Here is a 17584-nt window from a genome sequence, read left to right on the forward strand (position 1 = left end):
TTTCCTCCCTCTTTCCCCTCTGATAAGGAATGTCAGCGAAAGACTGACTTCGGCAACAGTTGGCCACAGGAAAAGTCGAAGGGCCAAAAAGAAGTCTATTTTAGTGAAAAATGAAAGCAATGAGAGAATGTAAGAAAATTGCTACATGTTATTATTCATGTACCAAATTTTCTGGGAGCAGTTATGTTCTGAGACTGTGATAGACAATGGGGAATGAGACCCAGGCTTGTCCCAGCCACTCATGGTCTAGTTGGGAAAGATGGGGATCTGAAAAATAAAGAGAAATGAACAGATTTGGAGAAAGGACCAAGGCGTGCGGATGAGGCAGGAAAGTATTTTTCCTTTCTGAATTCTGCTACTTCATGCTTCCCTGACTTCCTTTTCTTACTGGAAATGGAACTGGCAACAGCCCTCACTGATAACTGTGGGGAGAGAAAGGCTGTTGAATGAGTGAAAGGGCTGGGTGGCCCTTCCCATGTCAGAAGCAGAGCTGTGGAGGAAAAACCACCCCCCTGTGGGGAGAACACAGCAGGCTGATGCTGAAGGAGCTCCCCTGCCCCATCCCCACCACACAGCCCTGGGCCTTGAGGTGATGCAGAAAGACTTGGCCTAACCCTGGATTTTCGTTTCGATCTGCACGAGGGAGTGCAGAACAGGGTGTGGGACACCCCAGAGCTCCCTGATGCCTTCTCTGTTTTCTGTCTGTACCCCCTGCTTTGGCGACCATCTAGTCCTACGGCTTTAATTACTATATGAATGCACTGAGGGCACCTGAATTTATACCCCCAGCCAAGACCCCTTGCACAAACTCCATATTGTGTATCTAGCTAGTTCCTTTCATCTCCACTTGGATATCAAATAAACAACATGTTGCACATTGAGCCCTTGGTACAGCCCACTAAATTTGTTCTTCTGCTTCTCCTTTAATGCTAATTCTATTCTTTCAGGGGCTCCGCCACAATTCTTGGAGCCATCCATGATGTCTCACTTTGTCACCACCCCTGCCAGCTCTGTCTTTAAAATCCCTGTGGAATTCCACCCTACAGCCTTCACCCTGGTCTTAGCCAGTGTCATTCTCCCCTGGACTACTGCTGTGACCTCCTAACTGCTCTCCCTGCCACCACTCTTACCCCTTCAGTCTCTTTACATTCTAGGTCCTTTCTGTTCCATGTAAGTTAGACCCTGTTACTCCTCTGCTTAAAGTTCCCCAGTGGCTCCCACCTGATGCAGAGTAGAAGCCCAAGTTTCCAAAATGTTTTTCCATCTGCTCTTCCTCCCTATGAGCCCTCTGATTTCACCTCCTAGCCCTCCCCTCCTTGCTCACTCCAGCACTGGGTCCTTGTTTCTTGACTATGCCAAGCACTCTCTCCTCTCAGGTTCTTTGCACAGTTCTCTCCCTCACCTCCAGGTTTTTCACTGTGTTAGGCAGGGTCCAATCAGGAAACAGCTGGCACACTTGGAATGGGATAACTCAAGGAGGATTTACAAGTGAGGTGTGTGTGTGTGGGAGGGTAGGCAGGAGGGGGGGAACCACACAAGTTGTGCAGTGAGTCACATGGATCTGGCAAGCAGCCAGCTCTGAGCCCGTGGAGCCTCTGTTTTTCCCAAAGTGTCAGCCTCTGTGCTGTCAGAAAAACTTCATGTAGCATTTCCCAAAGGGAACTTCATGTATGACTCTCATTCTGTAAGTTTTCATGAACTTTGTCAGTTTCACCAGAAGGTTTTCAGACACCAGCTAGGACTCATAGTCCTTCTGCAAAAGTGGTCCTGAGGTGGCAGCTGGCCAGTCACACCAGGGGAAATAACAACCACTTCCTCATGTGCAGGCAGTAACAACCACGTCATGGTTGCCACCTGTCCGGCGTGTGTAAAACTGTGCATGTCAGACTGACGACAATATAAATAGTAAATCTGAATGGCTGCTGAAGCTAACCTCAGAGTCACAATCTGATGTGTGTGAGAAGGTGGGAAAGGGCAGGACTTCCAGACAGGACTGTCCTGGTGAATCGTAAAGACTTTCCTGTATTACCCAGACCACAGATATATGTCCTCTGTAAGTAGTTATATATTTCAAATTTGTTATGTGACAACTTGTCTTCTTTAATTTCTGGTTACCCTTAACTGGTAGGTGGCTTATAACTTTCAGTTTTAAGTTTCTCTGCTCCAATGACTTGTTTAATTTTCATCACATGTAAAATATTTGATTTGCTAGAACTCCAAATTTTCAGAAATATTTTAAATAGTCCTTTTATAAAGAGAACACAAGGCCCCCTGAATCATCTGCTTTTAATTTTATGAGATTTCCTTACGATGGTGGCGCTTTGTATCCCTCAGGTGGTGATAAATATCTAAAGAGGATGAGAGACTGTAGCTAGAAAAGATTGAAAGGATATTTAAATTGTAGAGTGAGTGTCAGATGCTCCACTTTGACATTTTTCTTTGCCTTCCCTTTGGTTCTGAGCAGAAACTATTTTCTCTTAAATTAGTCTCCCACCATCCCCCTTTGATATCCAATTGTAAGAGGAACCTATTTGAAATTGTAAGTAAAGATTTTAGAGAGGTATGAATGACTGTTGTTGTTTGCCAAAAATACAAGTAGCAGAAAGCAGTGCTTAAGAGAATGTGAGCAAGAGGAGAGTCAAGATGAGGGAGCAGACAAATGCTGTGCTTGCCTCATCCCATGAACACATCAAAATTACAACTAAATTATGGAACAATAAACCTGGAGAACCATCTGAAGTTTAGCTGAACAGAAGTTTTATAACTAAGAGTATTAAAGAAGAAGCCATGTCAAGACCTGTAGGAGGGGCAGAGACGTGAAATGGGCTGGTCCCACACCCACATGAAGTGGTTGAAAATCGGGAGAGATACCTTGGCCATAGAGGTTCCCCACAAAGGAGTGAGCCCCCCCCCATACCAGTCTCCCCAGCCCAGAGTACTTGTTCCCCAGCCCAGAGTACTGTGCCAGGAAGAGGAACCCCCACAACTTCTGGCTATGAAAAACAGTGGGGATTCTGGCCATCCAAGTGGGAGGGAAGGGGGCGGGAAACCCAGACAACCTCTTAAAGGGCCTGCACAGGCACTCATGCTGGGCTCCAGCAGAGGGACGATGACTCTGGGGATGTCAGAGACATATGGAGAGTGACTGAGTTGTGTAACTTTGGGGCGAGGACTTGAAGGACTGTCCCCATTTTCTTGTGTGGGGACTTTCTCCCATGCAGCCCACAGGTGGGTGCCATCTTCCCTGTGTTGAGCCCACCCCCACAGGCCAAATCTGAATCTGATTGGTTTAGTGAGCTCTGCTGTTTCATCCAGCTGACTCACTGAGACCTTGGTTCACCCAACTCAAATACCACTGGAGGCTTTATTATTGGCTGAACTTTACAGGAGCTGGCAGGTGGCAGCAGGCCTTGGAGTGTCTTGGGTGTTTGCAGAGCTACCCCACACCCGATACGGGTGGCAGTTGACCTCTATTCTCTGCCTGGCCGCTCCCACACACCTTCAGGTATAGCACTGGCAGAGACCAACCGTGGATTGCTTTGTACCTCCTACCAGATACTCCCAGTCAGTCAGAGGCAGTGCTGACCAGGGCCTGCACTGGAGCCCCTCCCAGGAGACCCCAGAACCAACACACTTGGAGGTTGGCTTCAGACCACAGCAGAGCACAACCCAATTAGCCCCACAAGCAGAGATTTGCTGGGGCAAATCCCACTCCATAGGGTAAGCTCACCACACAGCAGTCAGTAAGTTGTGGACATGGCCAATCCCCACAGCCAGTCATCCTGAGGGTCAGTACTACCCACTGACATGACAACAGCATTCTAAGCTTAACTAACAGGAAGGCACACACAACCCACACAAGGGACATTCCTGGAGGACCTTGCTTGACCAGGGAGACTGTGCCACTGGGCAAGCCAGAAGGGATTGGCAGGAAATACTAAAGTGATGAAAAGCAAGGATCTACAACCAAGACTACTCTAACCAGCAAGGCTTGGTTGTAGATCCTTCATTTAAAATTGAAGGACCTAAAGAGCTTCCCAGGCAAGAAAAAACTAAAGGAGTTCCTGACCACCAAACCAGTATTACAAGGAATGTTAGAGGGACTTCTTTAAAATGGAAAAGAATATCAAAAATATAAATAATAAAATGGCAATAACTACATATCTATCAACAGTTGCTTTCAATGAATGTGTATTTAATGCTTCAATCAAAAACATGGGGTGGCTGAATGGATAAGAAAACAAAACCCTTACATATGCTTCCTATAAGAGACTCATTTCAGATTGAAGGACACACACAGACTGAAAGTAAAGGGATAGAAAAAGATATTTCATGAAAATGGAAGCGAAAATAAAAGCTCGGGCAACAATATTTATACCAGACAAAGCAGACTTTAAGACAAAGGCTGTAACAAGAGACAAAAAAGGACCCAGTAATCCCACTTCTGGGTATTTATCTGAAGAAACCCAAAACGCTACTTCAAAGGGGACATGTGCAGCATTGTTGACATGGCCTAGATGTGGAGGCAGACTGGGTGTCTGTCAATAAAAGAATGGATAAAGAGGAGATGGTACATACAATGGAATATTGCTCACCCAAGGAAGGGAATGGGTTCTTGCCGTCTGCAGCGGCATGGATGACCTGGAGGGTATTGTGCTGAGTGGTGTGTCAGACAGTGAAAGACAGAAGCAATGTCGTTTTGCTTGTATATAGAATCTAAAGAACAAAATAAACAAAACAGAAAAAGACTCATAGATACAGAGAACATTTTGATGGTTGCCACATTGGAAGGGGGTGAGGCAGTGGGTGAAAAGGGGGAAGGGATTAAGAAGTAAACTGATAGTTACAAAATAATCATGGAGATATAAAGGCAAGCATATGGAACATAGTTAATAATATGGTAATAACTATGTATAGTGCCATTTGGGTACTAGACTATTCAGGGGGATCACTTCTTAAATTATATAAATGTCTAACCACTGTGCTGTACCCCTGAAATTAGTATAAAATAATATTGAATGTCAACTGTAACTGGAAAATTAAAAACAGGGAAAAGGTGAAGCATAATAAATGCTCCAAATTTCCAGGTATAAAACAAGTAAGTCATGGGGATGTAACATACAGCATAGGGAATACAGTCAATAATATCGTGATATTGCTGGACTTATCAGGGTGATCACTTCTTTAGGTATATTAATGTTGAATAACTATTGTGTACACCTGAAATTAATATAATATTGTATACTAACAATATTTTTAATTAAAAATCTTTTTAAAAAGATAATATGAGCAAAAGTTATCATTTGCAGACTTTCGCTTCCATTTGGGCTCATCTGTAGGCAGGCTTAACCACCTAGACTGATGTAAGGTTTGGTTTACCCTCTTCCTGCCCTCACTGCTGTTTCCATTTACCTATCAATACCATCAAAAAATACTTATAGAGTGTGGGTAATGAGAACTGATGATCTGGTCACTGAATTTCTAACGTTTGATGATCCAGGTAACTAGACAGAGGCACATTTTGACTTCAGATTGTTTCATTGCTTCCTGCCGTGATGAGTCAGAATGTGAAGTAGAAAAGTGCCATTCAATGCTTCCCCTGACTAATATGTGTATTAGTAAATTAGGAACTTATTAGCCTTCTTGAGGTTGTCCAGGATCATTGTTTTCGCCCTCAGGTTGTCCTGTGGTCAAAAGACCTGATGAATCACTGAAGCTCTTTGGCTTGCAGTTTACAGTCCTCCTATAAGGCAGGGAACACCGGAAACTATTTTGAACAATGATACACTGTCTCTGTAGGTAGAATACGCTCATCTTTCCTAGATGTAATTTTAATGAGGGAGACAGGGGAGCCTGAAGATGACTGCCTGATACGTACTTAATTCAAGTTTAGCCCTGTTGAGACTGGCATTTGTTCTCTTTCTAATCAGAGTCTGTTTTTTATATTTAACTTTTGTTTCTCTGCTTTGCTTTTTTTTTTTTTTTTTTTTGCCAACCTTTACTTGGTTTGAAGAAATTGGTGGATCACTTATCTCCTGCCACAGAGTGTCAGGGGCACACAGCAGTGAGCGTTTTTGCTCTCTCGGATCAGCTGCTCTTGGTTGAGGTGTGGCAGGTGTGTAGCTGGCTGAGCTGAACTGGCCCCAGCTGGAACAGCTGAGGTGACTCAGCTCTGCCTGCCTTGTTTCTGTTCCCTTCCTGGTGCCAGTAGGGTAGCCCAGAAATGCTCTTTCCTTGCCAAAGGTGAAAACACAAAAGAGCAAGCAGAAATACACAAGGTCTCTTGAGGCTTAGGCTCCTAGCTGACACACCATCACTTCTGCATCGTTTATGGCCAAAGCAAGTCACGCACAGCAGGAAAATATACTCTTCTTATTTGGGGTGGAGGTAGGGTGCGTGGGAAACTCCAAAGTCACATGACAAAGGGTGTGGATACAGGGAGGTGAGAAGAATGGGTCAAGGAAAACTGCTCAGAGTTAAAATTAAATAAAATGTGCCTTCTTTGTGATTTATCTTTTTCAGGAAGCCAGAACGTATGGCTCTCTTGGCAGTCTTTCAGGCAGCATTCCTCTTGGTGTTGCTGTCCTTCAGAACTTACCAGAGTGAAGGTAAGAAGTAGAACAGTAAAGAAAAAAAATCACATAGAGAAAGAATGCGGTCATGGTTGCTTTGGAGAAAAGTGGCACAATTCTTTTTCCTTTGGAAATTACATGGAATTGGTGAGTAGCTGTGGTTACGTCACCTAAGTCTTAACCTTCCTGATCTTGATGGCTCATCTTAATAAGCCACCTTTTCTTTTTAACATTTTTTTATAAGAGTTTATTTGAGCCAAACTGATGACCTATGCCAGGGAGTAAGATCTTAAATGCTAGTAAGCCACCTTTTAAGCCTGACTTCTTTATCATTAGGGCACTTGTAAATGGACCTAATCCTGCAGAACTTCATGGTCAGATATTGAATGCAGCCACCACCATAAAAGTTCCTTCTGCACCTTGCTAGGGAGAGATGGGCTGAACCAGAACAATGCTGACCACTAGGTTAAAACAAGCTCAGATGTCCCTCAATTATGTTCGTTCCTTGAGAAGCTGTTAGGTGCAACAGAATATTGCTAAGTGCTGAAATGCTATTTATGGATTTTTAAAAAATAGTCACTTAGCTACCCCCATTAAGGGTATTTTGAAATAAATCAACTTTATAAATAAAGTCAATAAAAATTCAACACTTCTAGAAAAGTGTTTTTGGATACTTTATTACTTTGAACCAGTTGGAAGGTAGATTCTTAGACCTGAGAGAGTTTTTATTGGTTTATAAAGTCTGTGTTGCTTTCACTTGTATTTTACAAAGCTTTACATTTTCCTATTTTTGTGTTTATTGTTTGCTGTACTCCTTTTGTAACAGAGTACAGGCACATGCTCTTAGTAATTACCCACACAATTCTGTCCGTGGATTCATGAAAATGACATTTGCAAGAAATACCCTTAGAAGTTTTCAATTTCCCCTTGAACCTCTGTGAGAAGATACTTAAAAATACAAAGGAGATTTTGTTTTGATAATAGTGTTACCAAGAGAAAAGGGGGTTCATTTGCCTGTATTCATCAAAGCCAGACAAGATACAAACAGGGGTTTGCAGCAAAGAAAGTAAAGGTTTATTAAGGAAATGGTGCCAAGCCTGGAGACACAGGTGAGCTAGTACTCAAAGACCTGGCTCCCTGATGGCCTCTAGGAGATAGGCTATGTAAGGGAAAGATCATCATAGCTAAGGGAGTTGGGGTCGTGGGCCCTACTGATCCGTCAGGGCCAGGGTAGGAGGCAGTTGATCGTGGCATGAAGTCCTAACATCAGTCATGGCGTCTTTCTGTCTAGTTCTAAGGAGATGTGGCAGATAGGGTCCTTCCACCTTCATGGGTCTGGAGCTGAAACATAACTGAGGTCAAGATGTTATCTTTAGTTTGATTGAAACTCAGTTTCTATAGTCAACAGACCTGAGGCTTTGATTCTAAGACTGTTTGATGCTGACCAGAATCTAATGTCCTAAGGGCTTCATGGTTAAGGGAGTGGTTGTACAGTACGTGCAAAGGTGGAAGGATACGGACAGAAAAGCAAGTGAGTCCTGGTGCTATCAGACTGGACAAGGCCAGTTTGAATCAAGGAGAAAGGAAAGAGAAAAAGTCATTTTAAAGAAGTGAAGATTTTTGCATGGTTACAGTCGCTCAATTTTCTGTCTGATATTCTTGAGGTCTAGGTTAATTTCTTTCAGGTTCAGGGCACATGGAAAAATGTTATTTGTATGGCTTCTTAAAAATCATTGTTTGATTGTTGGTTTCTTCCTTAATCTGGAGCTGAAAGATGGGAATTGGGAGTTTTCATTTATAGTGTGTTTACCCCTCCCTCTATTTTACTAAATCTAAGCATGACACAGCTGGGCTAACTGGGTAGTCTGTGCCCTACAAGTGTTTAGGCCCAGCCAGAGCTCCCGATGCTCAGACAGACCCATGTCCCCAACTCTAGATTCTCCAGAAAATCCCAGGCATTTAACCAAGCTCTTGGCACAGCTCACTTCCCTAGTGAAGTCTCATTATCTGATCCAACTATGGACTGTGTGCCTGCTACTTACAAGATTCTCTACTCTCAGAGCAATCTCTGCTGCTCCCCTTTTCAGCTCTTTTTGTTTAGATCAGACATACACTTACCTATTTTTCTTTTTACCAATCTTTGTTTCTGCTTCCAGGTTTTTCAGCCAAGCATTCCTGCTTTGCTAAGTAAACCTGGCTTTGTCCTCACCTGCACTGCTTGGATTTCTTGTCTTAATTTCTGCTGGAGTTGACCAAGTAGCTACCAAACCTCCATCCGAACTAGCGAGCCTCCCACTGGATCCCCAGCCAGGCTCAGGTGTGAGACATCGTTTCAGATAACCTAGCTTCACCTGACCAATGAGACAGAGCCAGGCTCACTTCCAGCGAGCCCTAGGCTGGAATTTTCATCAGCCAGAGATCGTGACCATGGCATTTGGATGTATTTCTTGTGTGTATGTACATACAGAGATAAAGATATAAATATGTAGACTTTTTTATAGAAGTGAAATTATACTATATATACTGCGAGTATTTAAACTTAAGTGTGTTTGTGTGTACACACACACATATATATTTCTTAAAGTATACATATTTATTGTAAGTATATATGCTTGCTAAAGTACATATAATATAAAATATATATTTTATATAGCATAAGTCTATATACTTGGAAAATATACTATATATACTTTAATAACTAAATATAGTATATATAGTATATATACTTTATGTATGTATGCTTTATACATATATACTTTATAAAAGTATAACTATATAAATACATATGGTATATATACTTTAATATATACTTAGTAAAACAATTAATACAACATACAATGAGAATTTTTCCCTTTGATGTTAAGTGTTCTTCTAGAAACATTATATTTAATGGCTGCATGGTGTCTCATCTTATGAATGGACTATGGTTTATTTCCTTAAGTAGGTTTGGGGTCAGATAGAGAAACTGGGTGGGGAAAGTGCAAGAAGAGGCTCTGATAAAATCCACGTCAGTCTGATTCCCAAGCCTGCTTTTCTTTGGCAATACTCCAATGCAGCATTATAAAAAGAGAGCTGGGCCAAGGGCTAAGGGTCCTGCGTCTGGCCTAGTTGTGTGGCCTTGGGAAAGTCCTTTTTTCCCTTTTCTTAACTTCAATTTCCTCTGAAAAATAATGGGATTGGCCTTAATGACCTCTGAGGTCTGTTTACTCTCTCACTTTACCGTGGCATTTCCCAACTATTTCCCAAGGAAGTCCTAGATTGCTTTTGACCAAATTATTATTATTATTTTTATTTTTTATTTTTTTTATTAATTAGTTTCAGGTGCACAAGACAAAGCAAAACTTAGACATTTATCATTTATATCCCTCACACTGTGTGAACCCCCCTCCCCCCATCCACTATCCCTCTGTACGTTCCCAAAACCTCTCACCTTCCCCTTATCCCCACCCCCCCGCCCCTCTAGCAACCCTCTGTTTTTCCCTCCATGTTTCCAAAACTGTTTCTGATTAGTTCATTCACTTATTCTTTTCTTTAGATTCGACCAAATTATTTTTGACTGACTGATATCTCTTGAGTACCTAAGTCATGCAACATTTGCTGATAGCATATGTCAATATACAGAACTCACCTTTTGTCTAAAGCAAGTTCCCCTTTTGTCTGTGATAGCTTTCTAGAGTTTCCAGAAATAAAGTTGATACTGGTAGTTGACTCACTCATTCAGCAACTAGTAACTGAGTGTCTGTGCTGTGACAGGTATGTTACTGGTCTTGGTTTCACTGAGCTGAGTAAGACTTAGTCTCACCCTTGTTTAGCTCACAGTCTATGGGGCGACACACACAGAACAGACTATGACAGTACCCTGTGACCAGTGCTCAAACAAGGGCTTAGGAAAGCAGCCACGGGAAGAAGAGAACGTCAGAAGGATACATCAGGGTGTTAGTGAGGGGTTGCTTGTCTCCACATGAGACCTCATGGAGATTCTAGATCTCTGTAATTTGAGATCAACATCTGCTCTGGGTAAGATGTTGTGCCAAGTGCAGGGGAAGTGTCCGTTCAAAGATGCACAAGCCTCAACTCCTGTCCTCCAGGAAATTTGAATCCAGAGTGAGACTGACAGCAACAAACTACCATCCAGGCCAAAATGAAATGAGGACTAGGAAAGCTGGGATGATTTTGCATGTACCCTGCTTTCTCTCGTGCTATTGGTTCCACAATTATTAAAAGTATTTCCCCCCTATTCCATAAGGGACCTGCTCTTTCGTCTTTCCAAATCTCTTTTTGGTTCGAAAAATGAATGCTTAGAAGGTGATATCTGTTATACCATGGACCATCAGATACCAGTTAATTTTATCAATACAGCCTTAATCTTTTCAATATCTTGCAATAGCATTCCCAGTTTACTCCAGACTTCCTCAAACCAACAAGTGAAACCAGCTGAGTCAGCAATACACAATCCCTGTTGAATGTGTATGGCCTTTCCTCCACTTGAGTGGAAAGTGGTGCTTTGTTCTTCTTTAAACATTAGCAATGACTCAACTCACTCCATCAGTATCCATCCTCTTTCTTGGCCATTTCTGTTTGAATCTCTCTTCTTTTACAGACTCAATCACACCACTAAACACTCTAAACTTGCAATCTCTCATTTCATATGAGTCAGTTGTGTCTCTCCAATAGGTTCCTTCCTTGAGCTAGGAACCTTGACATAATTAGATTATTTTACACTAAATGCCTAGTATGTTACTGGTGCTAGTCTTATCCAAAGAGTTCAGTGAATTCTTGCCAGACGTGTTTTAAATTCTGTGTGTTGAGATAAAAGCAGTCATGTTTAGAGATGGAAGTACTCCTACTTTGTAGCTAGCGAATAAATGGACTATTACCTTTCAAAAAGAAAACTTTTATTTTTTTATAGAAATATGAAGTTTATAGCAAAAAGCCGTTTCTTTATTCAGCCTTGCTATGAATTTCTAAGCCAGTTATATTGTCCAATAAAGTGTCCTTTATTCTTGATTATTTAATTTGCTATTTGTATTGCTTGTTTAACCTGCTGTGTATTGTTGAGCAAGTCATTTCATTCATCTAGGTCTTAATTTCTTCATCAAGTGTCTTCTAAACTCCCTTCCAGCTTTTCAGGGTGTCTGATTCTAGGAGGCACACGTGAGCAATTTTTTTCAAAGCTAAACAAGGATGATATCGAAGAGTAATTATCTGTGACTCTTCAATCATGGTCCTCATTAATTGTTATGTCATATCTTTTTTTTGGTCTTTCAGTCTTGTCGGAACCTTTACCATTGACTCCAGAATCACTAGAAGTTTCCATCAATTCTACACAGCAGTGTTTGTATTTACAATGGCGTGTCCACAACCTTACTAATCATCAGGAATTAAAAATGGTTTTTCAGATAGAGATCAGCAGAATTGAAACATCCAATGTCATCTGGGTGGTACGTTTTTTGTTTGTTTGTTTTTTTTGCTTTATGTTTTAAAAATCCTTTTCCGGTACCATGATTTGTCTTCTATAATGTCCAAAAAAAATCCCAGTATGGAAACATTTTAGCAACTCAGAACAGTTTTCCTAAACAAATTGCATTTCTGTGTTTTTAATTGAGAGGATCTGGGACAAAGTAACATGACAACTTTGGTTTGGTAAGTTGGATGGGGTGTGTTGATAGATCATTTCCTTAGTTCTGCTCTGCCCTAAGGCTATCAGGTCTGAACTTGAGTCCTGACTCCAGAAATCCGGGAAGATCAGCCATCTTACTCCCCTTCCTTCTTTCTTCCTTGTCCACCAGAGACTTTCCCAAATTAGATGTAATAGTTTGGCAACATTTTTCTTGCTGGCGTGGCTTCCAGTCAGCACTTGGCTTATCCTGTGCTGCAATGCAAGAATGAATCCTCGCACTTTATGTTCTAGCCAGCAAAGAGCTTCTTCATGCACCATGTTGGAGAGTAACTTACGGTGTCCTTTGTGCCTCACATGTGGCTTTTTCCAGAACAAATTGAGAAAATTCTAATGTCACACTCTTTTGCCTTTGATTTATTTGGGACAGATTTTTTTTACTTTTCTTGGTTCCAGTCAGGGTTGTGTCTATTTTGCCTGATGCTTCCCAATCTAGTGAACTGGGTCACTTCGGTGGTTCCTTTCAATGACCATTCCTGGTCTGCGGAACCTTAATCATCTTTGCACGCATCCTGTTCATTCGTTATCATGGGATGTTGAAGGACAGTGAGATGTTTTCTCATTGAAGGGGAATGGAGGATTTGCCTGGAGGGAAGGCAGACACCGGGAGGTGTCATTGCTGGGGACCGCCATTCGCTCAGTGGAGGGCCACGCTTCTCTCAGGCAGTGGAGGCATGGCTACAGGGATGCAGATGGTTAGTTCTTCAGTAAAGCACAAAGGCCTCTAATTTTAAAGCCTCCAGTTACTTTCCATGTCCACTATTGTTGAGCTCTGACTGAGAGGCCTAAGTTACACAGAATTCTAACTCTGTCACTTCAGGATTGATGGCAGGTCTATAATTCTACCTCTCAAAGGGCAGTTCCCAACAATGAGTATTGTTCAGTGTTCCGATTTTAAATGATAGCAATCCCTGTGGACAGCTGTTCGCCTCCTGCCATCAGCGTATCTTCCCACTGTCCCAACTCATACTAATTTTTGTATTTTCATATTTTTGATGGATACACTGGTTGTTTATAGGGACCTAGTAAAATGTCAAGCAAAGGTCATATTGAGGCTAAGAATTGCCTAAGAAAAAGAAATTTAAGAGAAGTGCTGGAGGCATTCAGTGGAAACTAGCACTTAACACCATTGCGAAAGTGACATTGACCACAGAAAAACAGGACCCCAGTCTTTATTTTTCTAAAAGGCGGTTCTTTCTGTTATCATGTTAGAGAAAATAATGAAAGCCATGGAGCAAGTGGAGCCCATTCTTTCTTTTTTTAACAGGCAGTTGTTCATATCTATTTTCACCTGTGACTCATGTAACAGTTCACTTTTCAAGGTAAAGAAACTATTACCTGCTAAGGCTCAAGATCTTTGAGAGGAGAGTTTTACAGTGTCTATTGTATTGTCCCCAAAACACCCAGCCCTGCCTGAGCCCAACAGAGGAGAAAAACCAAGGCATAGAGAGGTTTGTTGTGCTGCATAAGGCAACAGAGCCAGGGTGGAATCACCCTCCAGCCGCATGCTCAGACAAGTGATGGCCACATGCAGCTTCCTGGGTCATCAGCGGCCATGTGTTCCAGAACAGATGATGCCGTGAGAAGCCCTTGTCTGAACCACTCACGCCTGAAGTTGAGGAGAGAGATAAAGTCCCCTTCAGTTAAGGGGGAGAAAGCCAGCCGAGCGAGGCTGCTTCTGTCTAAATCATAGTCTCCCTTTCATGGGGCAGGTCCCTGGAATGTAAGCCTTCTAGGGCACCCTCACTCATGCCAAAAAGAGGCCGCTTTCTAGACTCAGATGATTGTGTTCCCAAACCAGCCGAAGGAAAAGCATCTAATCCAGGTGTTTGCAGCTGGACCAAGGACTCTGAGCCGCCTCTCAGATGGCACCTGCCACTCAGAGCCTTGCTGGCAGCCACGGTACCTGGTCTCACCCTGGGCTGGGTTCTGTCTGCAGCCTTTCCAGACACTTGCTTTATGGTTCTGTCTGTGGCAGCACAAGGCAGAGCAACAGCTCAAGTTTGGAAAGAGGCCCACATGGGAGTCAGTCAGGGATAAGCTCACATCTCAATACTGAACCAGTGACCTTGTTAGACCTCTGTGTAAGTGTATATGCTGGTTTCTTGTGACTTACCGCATTTCCCCAAAAATAAGACCTAGCCAGACAATCAGCTCTAATGTGTCTTTTGGAGCAAAAATTAATACAAATGTAATTTATATTAATATTAATGGATTAATATAAATTAATATATATAGAATACAATATAACATTATGTTACATAATATTATATTATATAAGACCGGGTCTTATATTATAGTAAAATAAGACCGGGTCTTATATTAATTTTTGCTCCAAAAGACGCATTAGAGCTGATTGTCCGGCTGGGTCTTATTTTCGGGGAAACATGGTACTACATCTGTCTGAGCCAAATTAAACTTGCCACTTCAATTAATGAAAACAGCTTCAACACAATTCAGCACATTAGAAAAAAAAAATCACTGAATTGATGCGTTCAAGGAAAGTTTTATCTCCTCCATTACAAGGCCATAAACACCACAAAGCCCAAGTTGTGGTTAGACAGAATCCACATAAATAGTGTCTGGGAAAAGCACAGCCCACTGCATGGTAACAAACTGACGAAGTCACTCAGCACCTAGTTTTAGGCTGTGGGCCCAGGTGCAGTCATGTTCAAGGTGTGGATCTGTGAGCAGATAAACACACGGATACGGGGCTCCTGGATGTGAGAAGTGCAGGTCCCAGACACGGGGCTGCATGGTTGGGGGTAGGCCTGACCTTCTCCAGAGACTTGGAAGAAGGGCTATTTGAGCCCAAATCTGTTTTTTATCCTGAGCTCAATAAGAAGAAGTGGAGTGACAGGATCTGATTGGAAGTTTTTAAAAAGCCCACTCTGGCTGCACAGTGGAGAGGAGTTGGGGGACCTGGAGAAGGTGATGGGTGACCAGTGTGAAGTGGGATGTGGGGTGGGTCCAGAGGAGAGGTCCCTGGAGTGGGTGGTGACAATGAGGACAAAAGAAGTGGCCAAACTGGAGAGAGGTGTAGAAAGGTAAATCCAGTTTGTGACCTGTTGATATTACAGAAAGGTCACCATTTTTTATTTAAAGTTCCTTTTTTTGGTAGTGGCGCTTAAAGTGCAAAATATTTAAGCGAAATGTATTTGAGATTGCCCAGATTAAATGGTGAAAGTTGCATGGATCAGGACCTCAAAACTTATCGTTAACAAAATATGTTTTGTAATCTAGAAATAAAGTAAAGCAATAAAACTGAAATGAAATATGCATGATTTATAAATCAGAGTTCTGCATAGCGTGAGAAAGGTGCTGCCCAGGTGGATTAAGGTATTTTCACTGCAGGGCTGTTTTGGTTCTGCCATGAGCACTGTTTTAAGGTTACCAACCTGGGAAGAGGAAAGACACCCGTGGGGGAAGGCCTCAGAGTTTGCTAACTCTAGGCTGTGTGTGGCTTGTGTGTTGCCCCGCCCCTCTTCACTGTAGGACGTGCCCTTGGCTCTGAGACATGTGAATGCAGGCGTAGCTTTCCCCCGGGAGTGCAAGGTGTTTGTTGTCTCCATCTCCCAGCTGGGGGGCCAGAAAGCAGGCATCCTGCAGGGGCACACTGAGGAGCATGAATGCCGGAAGCCATGGGGATGCAAAGAAGAAGGAAGCATGGCCTCTGCTCTCCTGGGGCCATGCTTGAGTCAAGACCACAACCACAGATAAAATGGCAACAACTACACACAGTGTACAGAGGGCTTCAGGAAGTACGGGGATAAGAGCAAGAAAGGCTTCGTGAAGAAATTGGGGTGTGACCTGGGCTTGAAGAATGGGACTAATTCCCAATGCAGAGGGGGACACTAAACCAGGGAGACTGTGAGAGCAAACACTGAGGTGGAAAAGCATCAAGTTTCCAGAAGTGTGGGGTAGGCCACTGTGTCCAGAGAGAAGATTTCTGCAGGGACAGGTGGGTTGCAGTTAGATTGCAGATGACCTTGAATGACAGGGTAAGGTGTACAGGAACCATTGAAACCTATTGAATTAGAGAATAAAAATACCAATGTGTTAGAAAAATTAAGACTAAAGGCTGTGCAAGAAGACCAAATGTCAGTTCCACTTGGACAAGCTTCCCAAAAAACAGTGTGAGACATTCCCATGTGATGGACATCACTAAGGTTCCCACAGATGGACCTCGAGTTAGGGCATATCGTCTACGTGGTCACCAAATCTGAAAAGATGAGAGACAACAAACTAAGGGGGACATGGACAGTCATCTGTTGACTTGGAATTCCCCGGTACCATGAAGGATTGGCTGCTGTCCTGAGATTTGGCCAACCTAATCTGACCCTGCCTAAAAATGAATATAAAACCATACCTGTCCATCATGCTTATTTTTAAATAGATGACTCAAGTAATTCTCAAGTTTCCAAGAATTTTCTTTGCAGGTCCTATGTGACCGGCTGTGTGAGCACCTTCTATCTCTGATCTCTTCCCCCAAGACTTGAGTAGTTTCAGTTTTTTCTCACGTGCTCCATGTGACCCGCCCTGGAATTGGAGGGCCAGAGGGAGTGGAAGCCAAGTTTTTGAAAATCATGAGGCTATGGCTGGTTCCTTGCTGAGACATCAAAGCATGTCCTCATTCCTGGCTGGTTAGGAATGTACAGCACTCGCACATATTGTGGAGTTATAATGGCTGCATGCTTTGTGATAAGTCTAGTCAAGCCATTTTCCAAGACAAAGCATGGCTATGTTTTCAAGTTTTTCTCTTTATTTCTAGGAGAATTATAGCACCCCTGTGACGTGGAACCAAGTTCTGCATTGGAGCTGGGAATCCAAGCTCCCTTTGGAATGTGTGACACACTTTGTAAGAATAAGGAGTCGGGTGGATGATGCCAGCATCCCTGAGCTGAGGTCCTGGAGCAACTGGAGTTCTTGGGAGGAGGTAGATGGTAAGACGTGAGGTGATAAGAGAGGGCAAGGGTTTAGTATTGAGTATTATTCGGGGATCAAATAGTCAAATAGTGGAGGTCCCCTTTGAGGAACTCAGGTAGACACCAACATTATGTTCCTCTGGCTCCTACTGGGACTAAAAAGCATGGGTGTGAAAGTTGTCACTGGGAGATAGACATCTGAGGTTTGGCCTCTGAATTCATTCATTGAAATAGATAATTATGCAAACCCAGACAATTGTTATTTAATAATTCCGAACATGTGAAGCATGTTTATTCTAGAATGCTAAGTGAACAAAGTAGGACATAAATTGTACATATGTTTTTATTAGAACAACACACAAAATGTGTACGTATCTAGAGATGGGGAAGCTTTTTCTGTAAAGGGCAAG

At 42.6% G+C, this 17584-nt stretch overlaps 1 protein-coding gene across 5 annotated transcripts in view; it reads left to right on the forward strand.

Moving 5' to 3' along the window:
* Window positions 1-17584, forward strand: part of OSMR (oncostatin M receptor) — a 50306-nt gene that overhangs the window by 7011 nt on the left and 25711 nt on the right. For 2 of the 5 annotated variants that reach the window (XM_019737311.3, XM_019737314.3), the window contains exons 2-4: window positions 6523-6608; window positions 11841-12013; window positions 17021-17192. In XM_019737311.3, coding sequence (XP_019592870.3) covers window positions 6536-6608; window positions 11841-12013; window positions 17021-17192 — 418 coding nt within the window. In that variant the 5' untranslated portion in view covers window positions 6523-6535. Of the gene's footprint in view, window positions 1-6522; window positions 6720-8750; window positions 8890-11840; window positions 12014-17020; window positions 17193-17584 lie in introns of those variants that run through there. The other 3 variants (XM_074328980.2, XM_088796495.1, XM_074328979.2) reach the window with 3 other exon arrangements.

Source organism: Rhinolophus sinicus, chromosome 3, assembly GCF_057876585.1.
Source record: "Rhinolophus sinicus isolate RSI-liver-muscle chromosome 3, RSI-T2T, whole genome shotgun sequence".
NCBI lineage: Eukaryota > Metazoa > Chordata > Mammalia > Chiroptera > Rhinolophidae > Rhinolophus > Rhinolophus sinicus.